General features: G+C 49.2%; 1 protein-coding gene across 6 annotated transcripts in view; it reads left to right on the forward strand.

The window, feature by feature from the left end:
* The window catches only part of FAM219A (family with sequence similarity 219 member A), a 49,402-nt gene extending 31,646 nt beyond the window's left edge, over positions 1 to 17,756 (forward strand). For 2 of the 6 annotated variants that reach the window (XM_074363153.1, XM_074363151.1), the window contains exons 2-6: positions 10,467 to 10,566; positions 13,242 to 13,344; positions 13,607 to 13,687; positions 14,280 to 14,334; positions 14,890 to 17,756. In XM_074363153.1, coding sequence (XP_074219254.1) covers positions 10,467 to 10,566; positions 13,242 to 13,344; positions 13,607 to 13,687; positions 14,280 to 14,334; positions 14,890 to 15,048 — 498 coding nt within the window. In that variant the 3' untranslated portion in view covers positions 15,049 to 17,756. The remainder of the gene's footprint in view (positions 1 to 10,466; positions 10,567 to 13,241; positions 13,345 to 13,606; positions 13,688 to 14,279; positions 14,335 to 14,889) is intronic. The other 4 variants (XM_074363156.1, XM_074363154.1, XM_074363152.1 and 1 more) reach the window with 3 other exon arrangements.
* The last annotated feature ends 92 nt before the right edge of the window (positions 17,757 to 17,848 follow it).

Consider the following 17,848-nt stretch of genomic DNA (forward strand, 5'->3'; position numbering starts at 1 on the left):
TTAAACAATAACCCCAGGTGATTTGTATGCACATGAATGTTTAAGAAGTCCTATCCTATAGGTACATAGGTACATAGATAGGCTCAGCAGGTGTGGAAGGATGTAGCTGTACCAGTGTGCCAGAGCTGTCCAGAAGAGGTGAAGGCTGCACAGGTGTAGTCAGAGCAAAAGAGATGTTCCTCAGAGGTGTGGGCTGCAGAGCTGTAGGGGGGCTCTTTGAGTAGGTGTTGGTTATTTGTTGTTTCAGAGCCCCTTCCTGTGGATGCCTCAAGAATGAGGTTGTACCCTTGAGTTAGCCATTCGGTGTCACTGCACCAGCCAGGGAGTGACAGGTGGGCAGGGAAAGGCTGTCTACCATCCTGAGCCTGGGGAGATCCTCCAACAGGGACTCCAAGACCATCTAGCTCTGCAGATGAGTACTGTTTCCCAGGAGAGATGCATAACTAGCAACTGGCTGGCTTCACAGCTGAAACTTGCCTCGAGCTTGTGCTAGTCTAGAATCCTCCCTCGCCCTACTCTTTCACCACCAACTGGCCATGTGAAGAACTGACTTCTCTTGGGAAACTCAGATAAGGTTCATGACCCTTTGTGGGGTTAACGCTCTCCTTCCCTTCTCTGACCTCCTGCACTCCTGGGCTAAGCCCTGAGCCTCCAGGAGCCCTTAGCATTGACCTCCCTACTACACAGAGCAGGCCTGCTGAGAGTGACTGCTGGCCCTTGGCTTAGTTCGAGGCAGTGAGGGTTTGTTTTCACCAGAGCTACCATCTCTCTCTCTCAGGACTCTGAATCCCTGTTTGCCTTCCCAATAAAAACACCTCCCAGCCACCCACCTAGACCCTCTTGATCCTTCCCTGTGGGAGAGTTGTTTGTGCATCTCAGTGATAAAGGAGAAGCCCCTGACATACTCAAACCACTGCATTTCCTTACTTAACCTGCAGGAAGGGAGTGGGCTGAGTGTCTTGTGGCAGAGTAGGGGTTGTGCTAGCAGCAGCATCTAAAAGTAGTAAGAATAGAGTCCCAGCCCCAGGGCTGAGCCTCTCCAGCCATTGCTCTGAACACTCTTTCCAAAGTACCCATTGACCCAATAGCCAGGCCTCTACTTTGATCAGGCTCCTGTCCAGGCCTGACCCTCTCTGTCAGGTGGGATAACAAACCTCTACTGCCATCACCCTGTCCTCTGTGCTCCCATCACCCTTCAAGCTTTCCTGCCTCTCATGCTTCTCTCTCGGCCTTAAGTAGGCTAATTTGTGTGCCTGTCAACTCCCCACCTTGAGACTAAAGTCTTCTTGGCAAGAACCAGGTCTTGGTGTTTTTCCCTCCCCAAAATGCATTGTGCCCTGCCTGCCCCTTGTTGGCCTTTCAGTGAACATCAAGTTGTTTTTTTGTTTTTGTTTTTTTTTTAACAAGTTGCAAGCTCACCAATATTTGATTATTGGGATGACAAACAGGAAAGAACAGGAAACTGCTCTGTCCAGAGAGCTGAGTTTTAAAATTGCAAGTTGTCTTTGGGAGCAAAAAGCGGTGCTTGCCAGGCATAATGGAAGTTAAAGACTTAGAACAGGCTGAAAAGGAGAGGAAGGGCAGAGGCAAGAAATGCCACTGAGAAGCTAGTTGATACCAGCCTTCCAAGTCCACTGTCCATTGCAGACAAGCAGCTCTTTACTCTTCCAAAGCCAAAGGGAAGGAATCAGAGACAGCAGCTCTGGGAAGGCATCCCATAGACTTCTAGACCATTTCTTTGCTTTCTTGGGAAGTCAAGGCATCAAAAAAAATTCATAAACCAGTGTAGGCTGGGCTCAGTCTCTTGAGTAATTGAAGCTTATAAATCCTCAGGTAAGATTTGGGGCCAAAATCCAGACAAGGATACACAAGTAGTCTGGCCCAGACCAAATGTCAGTGTTTGTTGACATTTCTCTTGCTTCAGCTTCCTACCATGTGCAGGGAGGAGGGACTCTCCAAGTCTCAAGGACTCTCCAACCAAATGGCCTCTATCAATTCCTGGGCATCTCTCGTCAGTGTTCTGCATCTGATGGCTACAAAAACTATGTAAACATATGGAGAGGTGGTGCCCCTAGGATGCTGCAGCAGAGTGAGGAGGGAGGCCTGTTTTGACAGTCAGGTGTAGGGGCCACCTTCAGGGAGGAGGTAGCCATTTGTCTCAGCCTGGTGCCCCCACCTCTGGTTTCCTATTTGCAGTTACTTGAATTAAAAAATAGCCTTTTCTGGAAAAAAAATATGGAGAGTTGGTTATGTCCTAACACTAATTTTTTAAAATACAGAATATAAGATACAGTGTGTTTTTCTTTAAATGTTCTGTGCATGTTTATTAGTTTGTACTCTCTGGTTATGGTAACAAAATCCATCTCAAGCCAGTTTAAGCTAAAAAAGAGACTAGACTCTAAGGACACCAGAGTTTCTCACAATATCTAAGGATAGGCATGTCCTCAAGCCTTGGAAGGGTAGGGCAAGTTCTAGAACTGGAGCCTGAAACCTAAGCAAGACTTTTTCTATCTCTTGTTTGCTTCTTTCTGAATATCAGCTTTATTCTTGTCTCCCTGCCCAATGGCCTTCTCTGCTACCTAATCCACAGCCTTGAGCTTTATGTGTCCCCTTAGTCCCACTTCCTAATTCTGGAGGAGACTCTCATTGGCCCTTCCTGGTCCAAGCAAGGGTGGGACCACATAAAACCAACATGGTACCTGGAGGCCCACCCCTGTGACCATGAGGACAGGAGAAACACCAGCTCCCAGAGAGGGAAACCCCCTAGTGTTGCTATTGTAATATACACAAAAGACTCAGATACACTAGAACTTTAACAGAGATTGCCTTAAGGTGGTGAAACTAAAGGTTTCTTTTTAATTTTAGCATGTATTACTTTATAATAGAAAAATCTATTAAGCTCACTACAGTTGTTACTAACCATGGGGCTCTGCATTCTGGTTCTCCCAAAGACAGCCACATCAAAGATACTAAAACTTGGCAGTGCTTGTTTTTGGTAATGAATTCCATCCTAGGAGCTGTTTAAGGAAACAGAAAATCTTCAGCTACACACAGGACCAACTTGAGTTCTTGAACTCTAGCCCAGCATAAGAATCCTTTCCACTTCTCTCTGGGGAACTTTTGCTTTATTCCAAAATGCTCTGCAGGTGTGTGGTGTGTATGACGAAAGTGTGCTTTCCTCCTCTACATTCTACTACCCAGACCAGAGCTGGAAAGGATTGGACACTCAGTGTGTTGACTTTGTTTGAATGGAATCTTCTTTTAGAGGAAAACCTTGAAGATTGAGGAGATTTAGATTGATAAGAATGGCCTTCTGAGATAGGCAGGATCCTCTACCCACCTCCCAAATTCAGGATTCACAGACTTCTCCAGCTTTTCTATTCTTCTTCCCCTATTTGTAAGAGCCACAAACATTTGGATTGACTGCCTCCCTTATGTTTCCCTGATTCTCCTCTAGATCTCACCCAAAAGATCTTACCCCTGAGAAAGGTCTTTGTCCTTCCCTATAAGTAGGGCCACTAAGGGTCTTAATATCCAAAAGGATAGAAGTCCTAGCCAATTTCCAGGCAATTCTGGCAGCTCCTGGAGAAATCCTGGAGAAGGGAAGATGGGGAATAAAAATGGGAGCTGCCCAATAATTGGACTCAGGAAATGGAACTCAGGACTTCAGGTCATACCATAGAGTAGGGAATGTCATTGGCCAAATGATTCTCATGTTCAGGTGTGGAGTCAAAGAGAAATGGGAGTGTCTTAGAGTCAGAATGATCAGCCATCTGCAGGGAAGTAGAGAGGTCTAACCAATGCTTAGATTGCAATTGAATATTCTTGAACTGGAGGTTAGGTTTCTTCTAAGCCATGGATGTTGGAAATAAGGGGATAGAGTTGTATGTTTTTATCTCCCTCCAAAAAATAATGTCTAAACATGTTTATTATCACCCACTCCCAAGAGATGTTCTGGGGGAGTGGCATAACCCTGCACAGAACCACAGCCCCAGGTAGTTTCTGAGCTGAACAAATCGTGACAGAAACAGAATTGGCCTTTGATACCCTATCTTGTTATGCCTACCTGTCAGAGAGTGGCCTGAGCTCCAGATCTTCCCCTGCTTTCCTGTTTCTTTATCAGCCCTATCTTTCTTCCTGGCCTTGTTCCTGCTCTAAGTCTGTCCTGCTTCCTGCTTTTACCCAGAGGGCCAGTGTACAGACATGTCTTTGTTCCAGAGGTAGCCAACTCAGAACTGTCTCCACCGACTCCCTCCTAAAACTAGAAGAAAATTCATGTGTATTAGGTAAAGAAAGTTAGATAATGTTGGTACAAGCACTTTGCCTCTTCATACCTCATTCTAAATCCATTTCAGTTTCCATCTTCCTGAAAATTAGTGCTTGAAGGTGAGGACAGAGGTTACTTTTCCTGTGGGAAAGTGAAAATTGAATCATGTCTTTACCTTGAATCGTCTGTGCTCAGTCCAGAAGACAAAAGCAAAATTGTTCAGCACCACGGAGAGTGCCTTTCATCTTGAAGCCGAGATCAAGGGCAGGTGAAAGATGCAGATTTGTAGCTGGGAGCCCAACCAGTCTGATCTCCTTCCACTCCTGGCCAGCCACCAAGTACCCATTTTTCCCCCCAACTCCTTAACATTCACCCCTTTCTTTTACCTAACTAGGCTTTTAGGAATGAACTCCCTTAACTTTCCACCCACCTTTCTGCCTCCATGTTATCTGCATCCCACACCCATCTTCACTGTCCTTCCATTTCATTAAGGAGCCTTCCTCCTGTGGTCCATCTTCTCGACTCCTCAAAGATTATGCTCATGCTCCATCAAACATCTCCTTCTCTACCCAGCTTCCTTCACCTCAGTCTAGAACAGTAGTCAGGGGCTATCTAGCTCCAAAGAAATCCTTCAACTCCAAAGCTCACTCTGGCTGTCATTCATTCTCATTTCTTTTCTTCCCAGTCTGACTCCTTGCAAGAATAGCCTGCGTTCACTGTCTCTACTTCCTCATCTCTTATTCCCTCCTAAATTCCCTGTCATCTGAGCTCTGTTCTTACCCTTCAACTAAAACTGTTTGTTGAGGCCACCTGTGACTTCTTTGTCTCTAAATATTGTCTTTATCTTGTGGGCCCATCTGTTTATTTGGCACTGTTGATTTCTTCCACCTTGACACTCTTCTTGAATGTCTTCCTAGACCTTTTTCTACATCTCATCTTTCTGCTCCAACTCAGTCTTCTTCTTCCACTCATTCCCTAAAATTAGATGTTCCCCAGGACTCCATTCTTGGTTCCTGCCTTTGTCACTCTCCACATTCCCTCTGAGAAGGCTTATTCTCCTCCATGGCTTCCACCACCACCAGCCCATTCCTCTTTCCTGAGATCCCAAACCTCAATTCCTACTGACTAATGATATCATCTAGGTGAATGATATCATCTAGGTGTCATCAAAAGACACTTTAAAACTCAACACTTCCCAAACTGAGCTCATCTAGTTTTCCCTGACTGTGTAGTTATGCCTTCTCCTGCATTGTCTGTTTTAATAATTAGTACCCCTTCCCCAATTACTCCAGAGAGAAAATTAGGACTGTCTGGACGCCTAAATTTTATCTCTAAAATCTTCTATTTACCTTCTTTAGCATCCTCCTTTCTGGCCTTTTATCTGCTGCTTCTGCTTAGTTCAGGTCCCTGTCATCTCTTGTTAGCACTGTTGCAGTAGTTTCCTTACCTCTAGTCTCATTCCCATCCCAGCCAGCGTCTACATGGCTATCAGAGGCTCCTTCTCCACCTCAAATCTGATCATGTTACTCTCCCGCTCAAGGCTTCACTGGCTCCCTCTCCATTTTCTTGAGTAAAGAACAAAATCAAGGCTCACCTTCCGCCATAATCTGAGCCCTCCTGACCCCACAACTTTATCTCCTGCCACTTTTCATCATACCTTCTAGATTTCAACTACATCAAAATACTGTTCCTTGAATATGCAATGCTAGTTTCATGCTTCTGAGCCTTTACAGATGTTCCCTGAATGTACTTCCTCCTTCCTCTCAATCTAACTGATGAACTGATATTTTGAGATCTTTTCAAACGTCTTCCTTGGTGAAGTTTTCTCTGACCAACATCCCTTTGTCCCTTTCCCTCTATTTTTCTATGGCTCTTGTTGCATTTATTGATAATTACTGGGGGCTCCTTAAGGATGAGCCTATTTCTATTTATCTGTGTAAACCCCAGGCCTACTATTGTTAAATAAGTGAGGAGAGAGAGGAGATAGAATGCCCCTTGTCAGGCCCCTCCTCACCCTGTGGTGGGAGCATCTTTTCCACAGACACCTCCCCACATAAGCCAGGCCCCAACCTATGTGGTTTCAGGGCTAAGCTGTGGACCATCCACTGCCAGGACATACTGTTCATGATTGGTGGGCCCCAGGGAGCCCATACTAATAACAACTTTATAGCTAGCACAAATGTAGTGCTCAGTATGCAGGATACTAAATACTGTTCTAAGTGTTACCAAAGTCAGGTCCAGCTACTCGCTGCTTGAAACTCAATACCAAAAGGTGATTGTGGGTAAAAAGGAAAATTGCTTTTAGTCAGAATGCTGGCAATCTGGGGAGAAGGTGGACTCATGTATCCAAAACAACCAACTCCCAAGATTCTGCTTGGCCATGAAAGTTTTAAAGGGAAAAAGGAAAGTAATCTCATTTAATCATTGAGATGGAGGGTCAGAGTCATCGCCAGCCCCCACTGCGTGCAGACTTGTCAACTTCTTGTGATCTTTCTTTAGATGCTATCTTGTTCACATAGTTTGTTCGCAAGGTTACTGAGGGGGAAGCTAGGGAAGAGATCTAGTCATCTGTTAATTACTTTTTCTTCATGTTTACTTCTTTGATCTATGGGAAGAACCAACAGGGAAGGTATTATATGATCAAAAAATTTAAAAGATGTGCTTGGGCCAGAGATGAGTAGAGCACAGGGTTGGGGGTTGCTGGTTTAAGGTTAGTGACAAGACAAAAGGGGCCTCTGCAGAGCTCTTCCCTGCAAAGAGCTCTTTCCTGCCAAAAGCTACTTACCTAAATGCTTACATATTAAGTGCTAGATTACATATTATTATTTTATCCTCACAGGAACCTTTGACATAGGTATTAATATTAGTGCCATTTTACAGATGAGGAAATTGAAGCCTAGACCACACAGCTAGTAAACGGAGGAGCTGGAATTTTTTAAAAGAATGATTTGTTGCTATTTGTTGAACCTGGTGATAGGTACCCAGGATCTCGCCATATTGTTTTCTCTGCTTTCATATAAGTTTGATAATTTCTATAATAAAGCATTTTTCAAAGATGGGACTAAATCAATGGATTTGTTTAATCCCCCTCTTTTTCTTTTTTAAACAATAGAACTCCTTCTCCAACCAGATTCCTGCAGAAAGGCTGATATGTGAATGAAATAAGAATAGACCTATTCTGGTTGAAGAGAAGCCAGACCCCCTCTGATTGCTCTCCTCTCATACTCAGCCCTGCCCAAGGCACAGGGTTCAGGAAACACAGTTGAATGAAAATCACTGGACCAGACTAAGGATTCTTTTGGCACTTTTGCCTTCCTCTAATTATATTGGCTTTGCACTGGCCATTAGCCTATATATTCTGTCCCAGAAACAGCGAGACTGAACTATTAATCATCTCTGCAGTCTTTGGAGAATTTGTGTGAAGGATTGCAGAAACGAGTTTCGGTTAGAGATGCATTTCAATGTCTGTCTCTGCTGAGTGTTTATTAATAATCTTGCTAATCGCCACTCTAGTTCCTGGATCCAGCTAACTCTTGTCAGATGTCCTTGGGGGGCATTTTAAATTCTCCCTGATTTCTCAGAGCCAGATGCTTCCTTCTGCCTGGATTCCTCTCTGATACTTATATTCATGAATATTTCACATTTAATCTCCCTGATTACATTTCCATGCGATGGTCATGGTACATTGGCTACATTTCTCAGGAAAGACAGGAAGCCCACAGTAAAGACTTGAGTTTGCAGGCACAGTGCCAGAGATCTTTGTTCCTGCCATTAGGATGGCCTTCTGTCATGGGCAGTGACAGGGGAGATGCTGAATGATGGGTTTGCAAGGGCTTTGTGCCCTGGCTCTTGACCCAAAGGGACTGGCATTTTCAGTCAGGGGTCAGATGCCACCAGGACCTGGCCAGTGGCCTCAAGGACCACATGAGGGTCCCTGTGACCAGAGTTGCTCAGCAGCTTCCCAGCCCCCAGCCAGGCCCCATCCTCCCTACACAGTCCCCTTTCAGTGTTACTGTTGCCATCCAGTACCTCCAGCCCAAGAGAAGAAATGCTGATGAAGTCATCTGCACTGAGGAAGGAAAAGTTAGCCCCAAATGCCTGAGGGCTCAAGTTTTTTAAGTCAGCCCCAAGGAGAGGCCAGTGAAACTTAACACTCTTGTGGATGGAGTGGAGGGTTACAGAGGAGACAGATGTACAATTGGAAGGCCATAGATTTAGAAGTTACCAGTATACACATGTTAATCCAAACCATGGAAGACATCAGGCTTCCCCAAGCAGAGAGAGGAAGGCTAAGAGCAGGAGGGATGATGGTCAAAGAGGCAAGATGAGCCAAGGAGCACAGTGTCCCGAAAGCCAGAGGAGGAAACCATTTCCAAATGGATGATATGTGTGACATGTGACAAATGCTATAGAAAAAGTAAATTGGAAATCTGCCAATGCTTCCCTGGTAAGGCCCCACAGGCACGTTTATGGGTTTTACCTTTTGAGAGGCCTCCCTCAGGCTGCTTTGGGAGTGAACCCTCCATGTTGCCTAAGGGGAAAGCCAGAGCCCAGCTGTCAGGTCTCCATGTTCCCTGCAGGCAGCACCTGCAAGGCTGTTTTGGCCACAGAGAGGCTTGTCAGAGCCACTAGAGGCCCCTCCTCCGGGGCTGCAGGGCACAGGTGCTGTCAGTGAGCAGCCTCCCGAGGAGGATCTGAGCCAGGGAGGTAGAGGATGAAGGACTGGGAAGGTCTGTGGCATGGGAAGTTGCCTGGGATGCAGGCAATGCAACCCCCACCTTTTCTACCCTCCCACCTCTTCCCCCTCAACCACAGCTAAGGATGGGAATCAGAGCAGAGGTCAGAGGCCCAGGTTCTGCCCTCAGGAACTCACTAACCACTGTGGCAACACAGCTCACCCAGGCCCTTGCACTCTGGATGGCCTGAAGGAACATAGACAAGGCCAGGACTTCCTTCCCAAACATTCTAGATTTTTCCCTTTCCCCTTAGTGACAAGCAAGTTTTCATCCCTGCTGCTTCATTCTAAAGGGAAGAGAAGCCACCATAATGGCTATATATCCTTCCCTTGATGCGTCACCAGAAGCCACTCAGATCCCTGGGTCTGGCACTGTGGGGCCAGTTCTGGAGCATTCTACTTGCCTATCTGTCTGCTCTCTACATCCCCGGAGGCAGAACAGGCGCAGCCCTGGATCCTGCCTGCAAACCTGACCTTGGGCTTACCACCCTGTGGTCTCAGGCGGATAGCTAGGGTGGCGGAATCCATATCAGTGAGTGGTCATCGGTTTCTCAGGGAGAATGTGAATGACTCCAACCCCTTCCAACAGACTGAGGCAGGGGGCGCCAAAGCCCTGGATCTTGTAGCAGAGGTGTGGGTGTTTTGGAGGGGACAGTGAGGCTAGAGTAAGACTCTGGGCAGCACAGTGCCGATCTCAATGGGAAGAAGTCAGTAAGGACGGCAGTGAGGGAGACTGAAACGGTTCAGACCCTGGACAATGCACAGGATGCATGCTTTCCTACCTTCCTGGTCATCTATAGTGTCAAGCTCTATCTGGGCAATACAGGACTAGCTGGCCACCAGCTGATTTGTCATTATTTGTCTTCTCACCTGCCACCCCCAGCCAAACATTCAGGTTCTCGCAGGAGACACTCTTCAGGACTCATCTGTGAAATGGAGAGGTCCTCCTGAGAACTGCAGGGGCTACAGCCTTGAAGTATAGCCTAGTTTGGCCAGTCAGTTCTCTGGATCCTAGGAAGGGATCATCCAGTGCTAGGGGAGACAGAGGGAGAAGGCCTGTCTCAGGGAGCACCTGAGAGTGACCTTAATCCAGACTTAAACTCACAGGAACCTAGAAAGATCTTCCCAAACAAGTACACAGGAAAGGCTCTGAGGGAGCAGGGCAACTAGTATGGGAGGTTGGAGAAGGTAGCCCTGTAGGTTTAAGGAATCACAGTAGGCTTTCTGGGGGAGGCAGATCACAGAGGACTTAAAAGACAGGCACCCAGGTGGGTATCAGTGGGACCAAGATCCTTGGCTCTTCTACCCAGCTTCTACCCTTGGCTCTTGTAAAAGACGAGTCTCTCCTTCCCTCCCTGAATCCCCTGCCTGCTGCCAGGGAGAAACACCCAGAGAGAATAGGTAAGAGAAGCCCCCGGTGTCCATTTCCTAACAACTCCCTATCTCTCTGCCTTCTCCTCCCAGGACCCAGCCGCCGCCTCTATCTCAGACGGAGACTGTGACGCCCGGGAGGGTGAGTCAGTAGCCATGAATTACAAACCATCCCCGCTCCAAGTGAAGCTGGGTGAGTGTGTCTGGGGGATGAGGGAGATGTGGGGAGTTGACAGACAAGGTGCTCTGGGCTGGGTCTGCAATGAGGTGCCACCAAGAAACCAACTCAGGCTAAATGATTCCAAGACTCCAGCCACACAGTCATTGCACTGCCAGGCACCTTATCTCCAGCAAAGCAAAGAGAGAAACTGCAGTTCTCTACAGGAGCCCAAAACTCTAGAGGCATCTCTGAGGCTAAGAAGGCTCCAGGTATTCTGGAGGATAGCTACAGTGATAAAAGCATGGAACCCCAGAGAGAGGGTTGGAAGTCCCATCAGACATCAACCCAGCTGAGAGGAAGCTGCCTTAGAGGTGGGGTGTCAGTTGCTATGTCTGAGGCATAGAAAGGAACAAGGCTCCCAAAGCCTAGAAGCTGAGTCCTTCTCCCCATTCAAACGTTGGCCCATCTGGAGATCTCAGGGCCTGGTTAGCTCCTGTTTGGGGGAGCTTTCCCTTAATTTCTTAATAAACCCAAATATCTCCTCCCCTTTCTAGACTCACCTTTCCCTTGGGGTCTATCTCATGTGCAATCCAAAGTAAGTTTAGGCTGCTGTTTGCTCCTTTGAAGTTACATGGCTCCCAAGCACTGCGTGCAGCCACGTCACCCTATGCCCAGCACTGCTTCTCTCGCCCTTCAGGGACCAAAATTGGACTCACCTAAGTGTGCCATATATCACTGACTTTTAATTTGTAAAAACTGGTTTCATGAGGAGAAATTATAACACAGTATGCATCCTGGAAAAATTTTACAATTAAATATAAGCCATCACTATCCTTCACAACTTCTCTGCCATCCCCGCCACCCTCCTGCCCATTTTCACCTCAGGCCCCAGCTGCCCACCAAATACTGGGCCCCTCCTTATTCCTAAGAGCCCTTTCCCATCTGTTCTAAAACCTTCTCCCTCTGCAGCTGCCAGGACTCCTTTTCACAGAGCCCTGTTATGTTAGTCAACTTTTTTTTTTTTTAACCTTGCTTTTCTCCTTCCAGACCACATCCAGGGAGCCCCTCAGGCTGTTTTTCTAAACAAGAGAGCTTTTAGTGGAATTTGTTCATCTTCCTAGGACACCAGACTCAAACTGCAGCCAGTTTTATTTGCTTATTATTGTTTAATTTAACAACACAAGTATTTTAACAAGTATAACTTCTCCTTTACTCTCCCCCATCACATTCTCCTCCCCAGAGATAATCATTTCAAGCTTTTTCTAGTTTTATTTTGTATTTTAACATGTGGTATCATACTGTACACATTTTCTGAAATTTTTGGGGTTTTTTTCCCCACTTAATGTCTTAGAACCCCTTCCAGTATCAGTATACAGAGAATGACTTCATTCTTGTAAATGGTTGCATAGTAGTCCATAGGTTTTTTTTTTTTTACCAGTTTATTGTTAGCATTTTTTTCATTATGTGAAACAATTTCAACATTCTTTTAAAGTAACACTTTTTTTTCCCTGTCCATTACATTACCACCAAAACTCCTGAAAATTCGCAACCTTGTCCCAGTTGCTCTAAGGAAAATCACCACCAGCAACTTTAAGGCAAATTGCACCCCCTAGAGGCTTGGGGTGGTAATGGCAGCTGCTGCCTGCTGGAAAGGGTGGGGGTCAGGACTGAGGGCTTCAGATGAGCCATGGCAAGGAAAGAGGATCAGAGACTGAAAGATAAGAGACAAAGAGACATGGAGGTTGGGGAAATTCCAGAGTCACAGTAGCTGGAAGTGCCCATCTTATCCTTTCTCTCTGGAGCTTATGATTGTTTTATGAGAGCTTTCCCCTAGCACTCATTTTCCCTACATCTGGGCTTTACTTGAGACAGGCCTCCTCCAAGGCTCAGGCAGCTTCCTGGCTACTGGTAACAGTGCCACCCAGGCAATGGGTCACCTGGTGGCCAGCTCCATGAAATTCATAGGCTCTGAAGAATTCAGAACTAGTCTAGCCAGAGTGGCCCCCCAGCCTCCTGCCCCTTACCCTGCCAGCCCCGTACTGCCCCTCCCACTCCACAACTTTCAGTGGTTTCTTTTACTTCTGCATTAATCCCAAACTCCTGTCTGGCATTCAAGGCCCTCATACTCTGAATCTGCAATCAGAGGGAGCCTCCAGCCCTTTACACAGGACCTGAGACATGACTGGTGACACAGATGTTGGCCAAAAAAACAAATGGCTGAATAAATGTATTCTACTGTTCCAACCTGACCTCCCTCCATCTTCACCCCTCCATCCCATCCAGACCCACACTTATGACACTCACTCCTAAATGCATTTTTGTGTATACTATCCCTCCTTTCTAGACTGCCCTCTTCTCTCCAGCTCAAGGTGTCACCGGCAGGAAGCCCCGACTGGTCCATCCTTCTGCTCCATCTCTCCCTCTCCAACCTTTCTCTGGCATCAGGCACACACTAACTGCCCCACTTGGGAGTACAGCTCCTGGAATACAGGGGTCAGCCTCCTCCTGTGGCCCCTCACTATCTGCCTCAGGTTGTGCAGGGCCAAGTACTGTCTCTCCTGAGCAGCAGGGCCTGGAGTTGGATCCCCGCCTCAGTTCTTAGAGAAGCAAGAGGTTTCACCATGGAGGCCGAGCCCAGGCTGCCCTGGGCAGTAAGGCAGGGTGGCCCTGAGGGCAGGACACAGCTTCCTTCCCATGTTCCCCTGCAGAGAAGCAGAGGGAGCTGGCCCGGAAGGGCTCCCTGAAGAATGGCAGCATGGGCAGCCCCGTCAACCAGCAGCCCAAGAAGAACAATGTCATGGCCCGGACAAGGTAGAGGCTCCCTTCCCCCGCAAATTGACCTGGACCTTGCCTTGCCAGCATATCTCTGCTGGTTCTGAGGCTCCCTTCTTCCCTCCCTCCTCAGGCCCATCTCCTCTCTGACAGGAGAGAGTCTCACAGGATCCGAGGTGGTGGGGGGAGGGGGTTAGTGGGTGGGAGAGGGGAGGGAATTGGTGGGACAGGGCCCAACCCAGTTCCTTGCCAGGCTTGTATGCTCCAGCTTCCAATCCAATCTCCAAAATTCTCCACCCAGGCTGGTCGTCCCCAATAAAGGCTACTCCTCGCTTGACCAGAGCCCAGACGAGAAGCCACTGGTAGCCCTTGACACGGACAGGTATGTACGGGGACATTGGGGCAGCCAGGCAAGCCATAGGAACCTGTGTGAACATACAAGTGGGCTGTACAGACCACACCTGCTATATTGTCAGAATTGGGGTGCTCCTCAGCCAGGAGCTCTCCAAAAATTTCCCCAAGGAATGGAACTTTTTACCTGGAGACAGTGGAGAGCAGAGAGAGGAAAAGGGGGCTGTGCAGTCTGCTGCTGGCCTGGGACAGCTGATCCAATGGCTGCCCTGCCCCCTCTGAGGGAGGTGTCCTACTGCTGGGAACACACCTGGCTAGACCTGGACTTTGGGAAAACCCAACAACCAGGGTGATTTGAGCCTAGAAAAAAAAAGTTGGGGAGGGATGTGGGGGAGTAGCAACTTGAATTAGAAGGAGGTTAAGGCAATTTATTTAGAAAGGTGGGGCTAAGGAACCTGTCTTAAACTGCATTTCCACAGCAAGCACAGTTTTTATTTAGATCCTGCTGTTTATTTGGAAGCATGGGGGAAGGCTGGGGTATTGTTTGATGGGGGCGGTGAGTACAGGGAGTTTTCCCTTTAATGTCTGGGAATCAATTCCTGTCTTCTTTCCTCCACGGCCAGTGATGATGACTTTGACATGTCCAGATATTCCTCCTCTGGCTACTCCTCTGCTGAGGTGAGGCCCCAACCCCTTCCCGCCCTGGACACCCCTGAGCCAGACCGCGTCCATCTAGGAGAAGGGTGGGACCAATGCCAAATCACATCCTGAGAGGAGCAATGGGCAAAGCTAGGTGGAGCTCATGGTGGGGGTGGGGCCTGGGATAAGATCTGGTGTGAAAGAAAGGTGAGGCCTTGGACTCTGTCCCTCTAATGCTGGGAGCCCAGGGTTAGGGGCGGGGCTTGTATTCAAACTTGGTTGGAACAGAGACTTAAATAGAATGGGGTGTGAAATACGGGCAACAGTTTATGGGGGCAGGCCTGAAATAGAGGCAGGGCCTGAGATGGGAAGTTAGAATGGAATAGGGTATGTAGCAGGGCCAGACTCCACAAGGATGTTCCTGTAAAGGAGGCCAGAACTGAGGTTGAGGCCAAAGGCTGTGCAAAGCCCTGGGTTTCAGGGAGACCTGGGATAGGACAGAGCTGGGTGCAGATGGCCTGGGGTTGTAACCCCAGTCGGGGGTGGTGCCCCCGTATCGCTCTGAGCCTGACCTCCACCCCCCTTTGTCTACAGCAGATCAACCAAGATTTGAACATTCAGCTGCTGAAGGACGGCTACCGGTTAGACGAGATCCCTGACGACGAGGACCTGGACCTCATTCCCCCCAAGTCCGTGAACCCCACCTGCATGTGCTGCCAGGCCACGTCCTCCACCGCCTGCCACATTCAGTAGCGGGCGGGGCCGCTGCGGCCGCCGGGGTGGGGTCGCCAGGGGCCAGGTTGGACCGGGCAGGGGCCAACCCCTCCCCAGCTCGTCTGCCTGCCCCTGGCCCCCACGCCCCCTGGAGTCGCCAACCTCGTAACAGTCATTGCTTCCTCCTATGGTAGGACGTGTACCTCTGTGTGTTCATGGAGCCGGAGAAACCAAGACCGGGTCTCTCTCCACCCCGGGGAGGGGGGCGGGGCGCTGAGGAGGGGAGGGGGCTGTTTGTTCAGTTACTTGGGGGGACCTCGCCCAGCAACCTGCCCCCTCCCCGAAGCTGCAGTCCGGTGGAGGAAAGCGGTGACGGGACTGCAAGGAGGTCAACAGTAACAAGTAGGGGGAGGGAGCACAAAGCCAGGGGTTTGGCCCCACCCCAGCGAAGCCATGAACCCCCCCAGCCCCAGCCTGACAAGGGAAGGAGCTAGGAGGGAGAAAGGCCCAGAGCAGTAGGGGCGGGGCCCAGCCCCCTCCACACGCCCCTCTGCTGGCCCATGTACCATCTGTGTTTCTTCTCTCATCTCCAGATGGAAAGCCTGGCAAAGCTGCCCAGTGGGATATTGCCCCCCACCCATCAGATCACTGCCTTCTCCCACCTCTTTGCCCTATTCACCCCCTTCCTTGCTCTCTGGGTTGTGTGGAGGGTGTGGTGGGCCTTAAGGACAGGCCAGAGTTTAGGTTGGTATGATCTGTCCTCACCTGCCCCTAATACCTCTATCTCTCTGGGCCCCCCACCCCCTGACACACACTTCTGTTCTGTTCATTGGTCTCTGTCCCAGGCTGGAAGCAGGAGGTAAGGCTGGCCTCGAATGCCCCATTCCCGTCTCACTCCAGCCCAAGATCCTGGAGGCTGCTTCCCAGTAAGAATCTTCAAGGAAGCCAGCTTAGGAGAATACAGTAACTGCATGTGTATGGTAGGGACAGCTTGGCAGAATGTGTGTGTGCCTGAGGCTGTCAGGGTGTGTGTCTGTCTCTCTGCATTGGGCCTGTCTCTCCAGATGTCTGGGGTGTCCATGGTGGGGAAGTGACTGTGTGGCCTGTTAACAGTGTGAGAGGCTGTTCAGCAGTGCAGGGGACTGGGGGTCAGAAGCCTGGGTTCTGGCCCTGGTTCTGGCACTCTCCCCGTTATCTCCAACAAGACAATTAACATTCTCTGGGCTTCAGCTTCCTCAACTGTACAATGAACCGCATCTGAAATTATTTTTAAGGTCCTTTCAAATCTGAAGGAATTTCTTCACAGGAATTTCTGTAGAGGTGGAGAGGGAGGTCTGTGTGTCTTTGGGGGCTTCCTGAGTTGCATGTCTGTGTGGAAAGGAGAGGGGGCGGCTCCTGTTGGACCTGCGTATGTCTGAATACCTGCAGATCTTTGGGGAATCCGTGTGTGTGTCTGTGAATGTGTATGTGTGTGTGGATATATACTGTGTGTGTGGCTGTGTGGGGTGTCTATGAGTCAGAATGTGTTTACTGCTGCTTCTTCTGCTGTTGCTGGTTGGTGGCAGGGGCAGGAGTAGTTGCCAGAAAAGCTGAGGATGAAAATCAAGAGGGAAGAGGTGACCAAGGCCCTCCCCTGGGGTGGCAATATTGACCTGCACCACACACAGAGAAACACAGAAGCACAGATAGCCTCCGCCTCTTCAGGTCCATGTCCCACGAACCCCGTACTCCAGGGCCATTATTCCATGCTGACCCCCGACACTGGCTGGTGTATCCACTCTAATATACACCACTCATATGCTACAAGCATGTGCAGGACACGGCCACGGCCCACTCCCCTGGGAGGTGGGAGTTGGAAGGGGGAGAGGACAGTGAGAAGAAAGCGTAAGGCTGCTGGCTTAGGAAGGGTAGCACTCTCCCTGCACCACACCCAGGGCCTGCCAGCTCTGCTGTATTGAGGTGCAGCTCCGCACCCTCAACTCCTCCAAGCCACCCCTACCTCCTCTAGTGCAGGGACCCTGGTGAGATGATGACAACATGCCAGAGGGAGGCAAGGACACAGAAGGCATCTACAAGGCCAATGCTGGCCCCCATCAGAGCCTATTTCTCCCACCCTGGTCAGCACACCTACCCCCAGTCATCTGGGCCCCAGAGCCAAGCTTCCTATTACTACCACCACCACCCTAGGCTCCTCAACTCACTCTTCAAGAACATGGTACCTCCTCTCTTCCCGGAAGAGCTCTTACCAGGGCTCATTTAGACCCCTGCCTTTGCTGCTGACCTGCTGTGTGTCTCTGGCCCACTGCTCAACCCCTCTGGCCCTGAGGAACATAGGAAAGGCTCCCTCCCCAGAAGATATACCTAGTTCCTTGGCAGGCATGGGCTTCCAACTAAGGCAGTGAGAGTGGTGTAGAGAGGTAGGAAGCTGGCAGCCAGCACCTTCTGGGTCTAGGGAGAGTGCATGGTTCCCTCCTCCCTGCCTGGGAGGTTGGAGGGGAGGAATCGAGGCCTTAGTGTGCCCCCTGTCACCTTCCCCCTTGTAGATACTGCCTTAACACTCCCTCTACCCTCAGCTCTGGCGGCCACCCAGCCAGGTTTCTCCGCGCTCACTAATTTATTTCCAGGAAGATGTGTGGAAGACATGAGCCGTGTATAATATTTTTTTTAACATTTCCATCGCAGTATTGACCATCATCCTTGGTTGTGTATCGTGTAACACAAATAATGATATTAAAAGCATCAAACAAGCCAGCCTCAGCTCCCTACCTGGGGTGTGGGGCAGATGGGCTGGGAAGGGCAGAGAACTGATCCTCAGAGTGCACATTTCACTCTACCTCCA

This window comes from Camelus bactrianus, chromosome 4 (assembly GCF_048773025.1).
Source record: "Camelus bactrianus isolate YW-2024 breed Bactrian camel chromosome 4, ASM4877302v1, whole genome shotgun sequence".
Classification (NCBI taxonomy): domain Eukaryota; kingdom Metazoa; phylum Chordata; class Mammalia; order Artiodactyla; family Camelidae; genus Camelus; species Camelus bactrianus.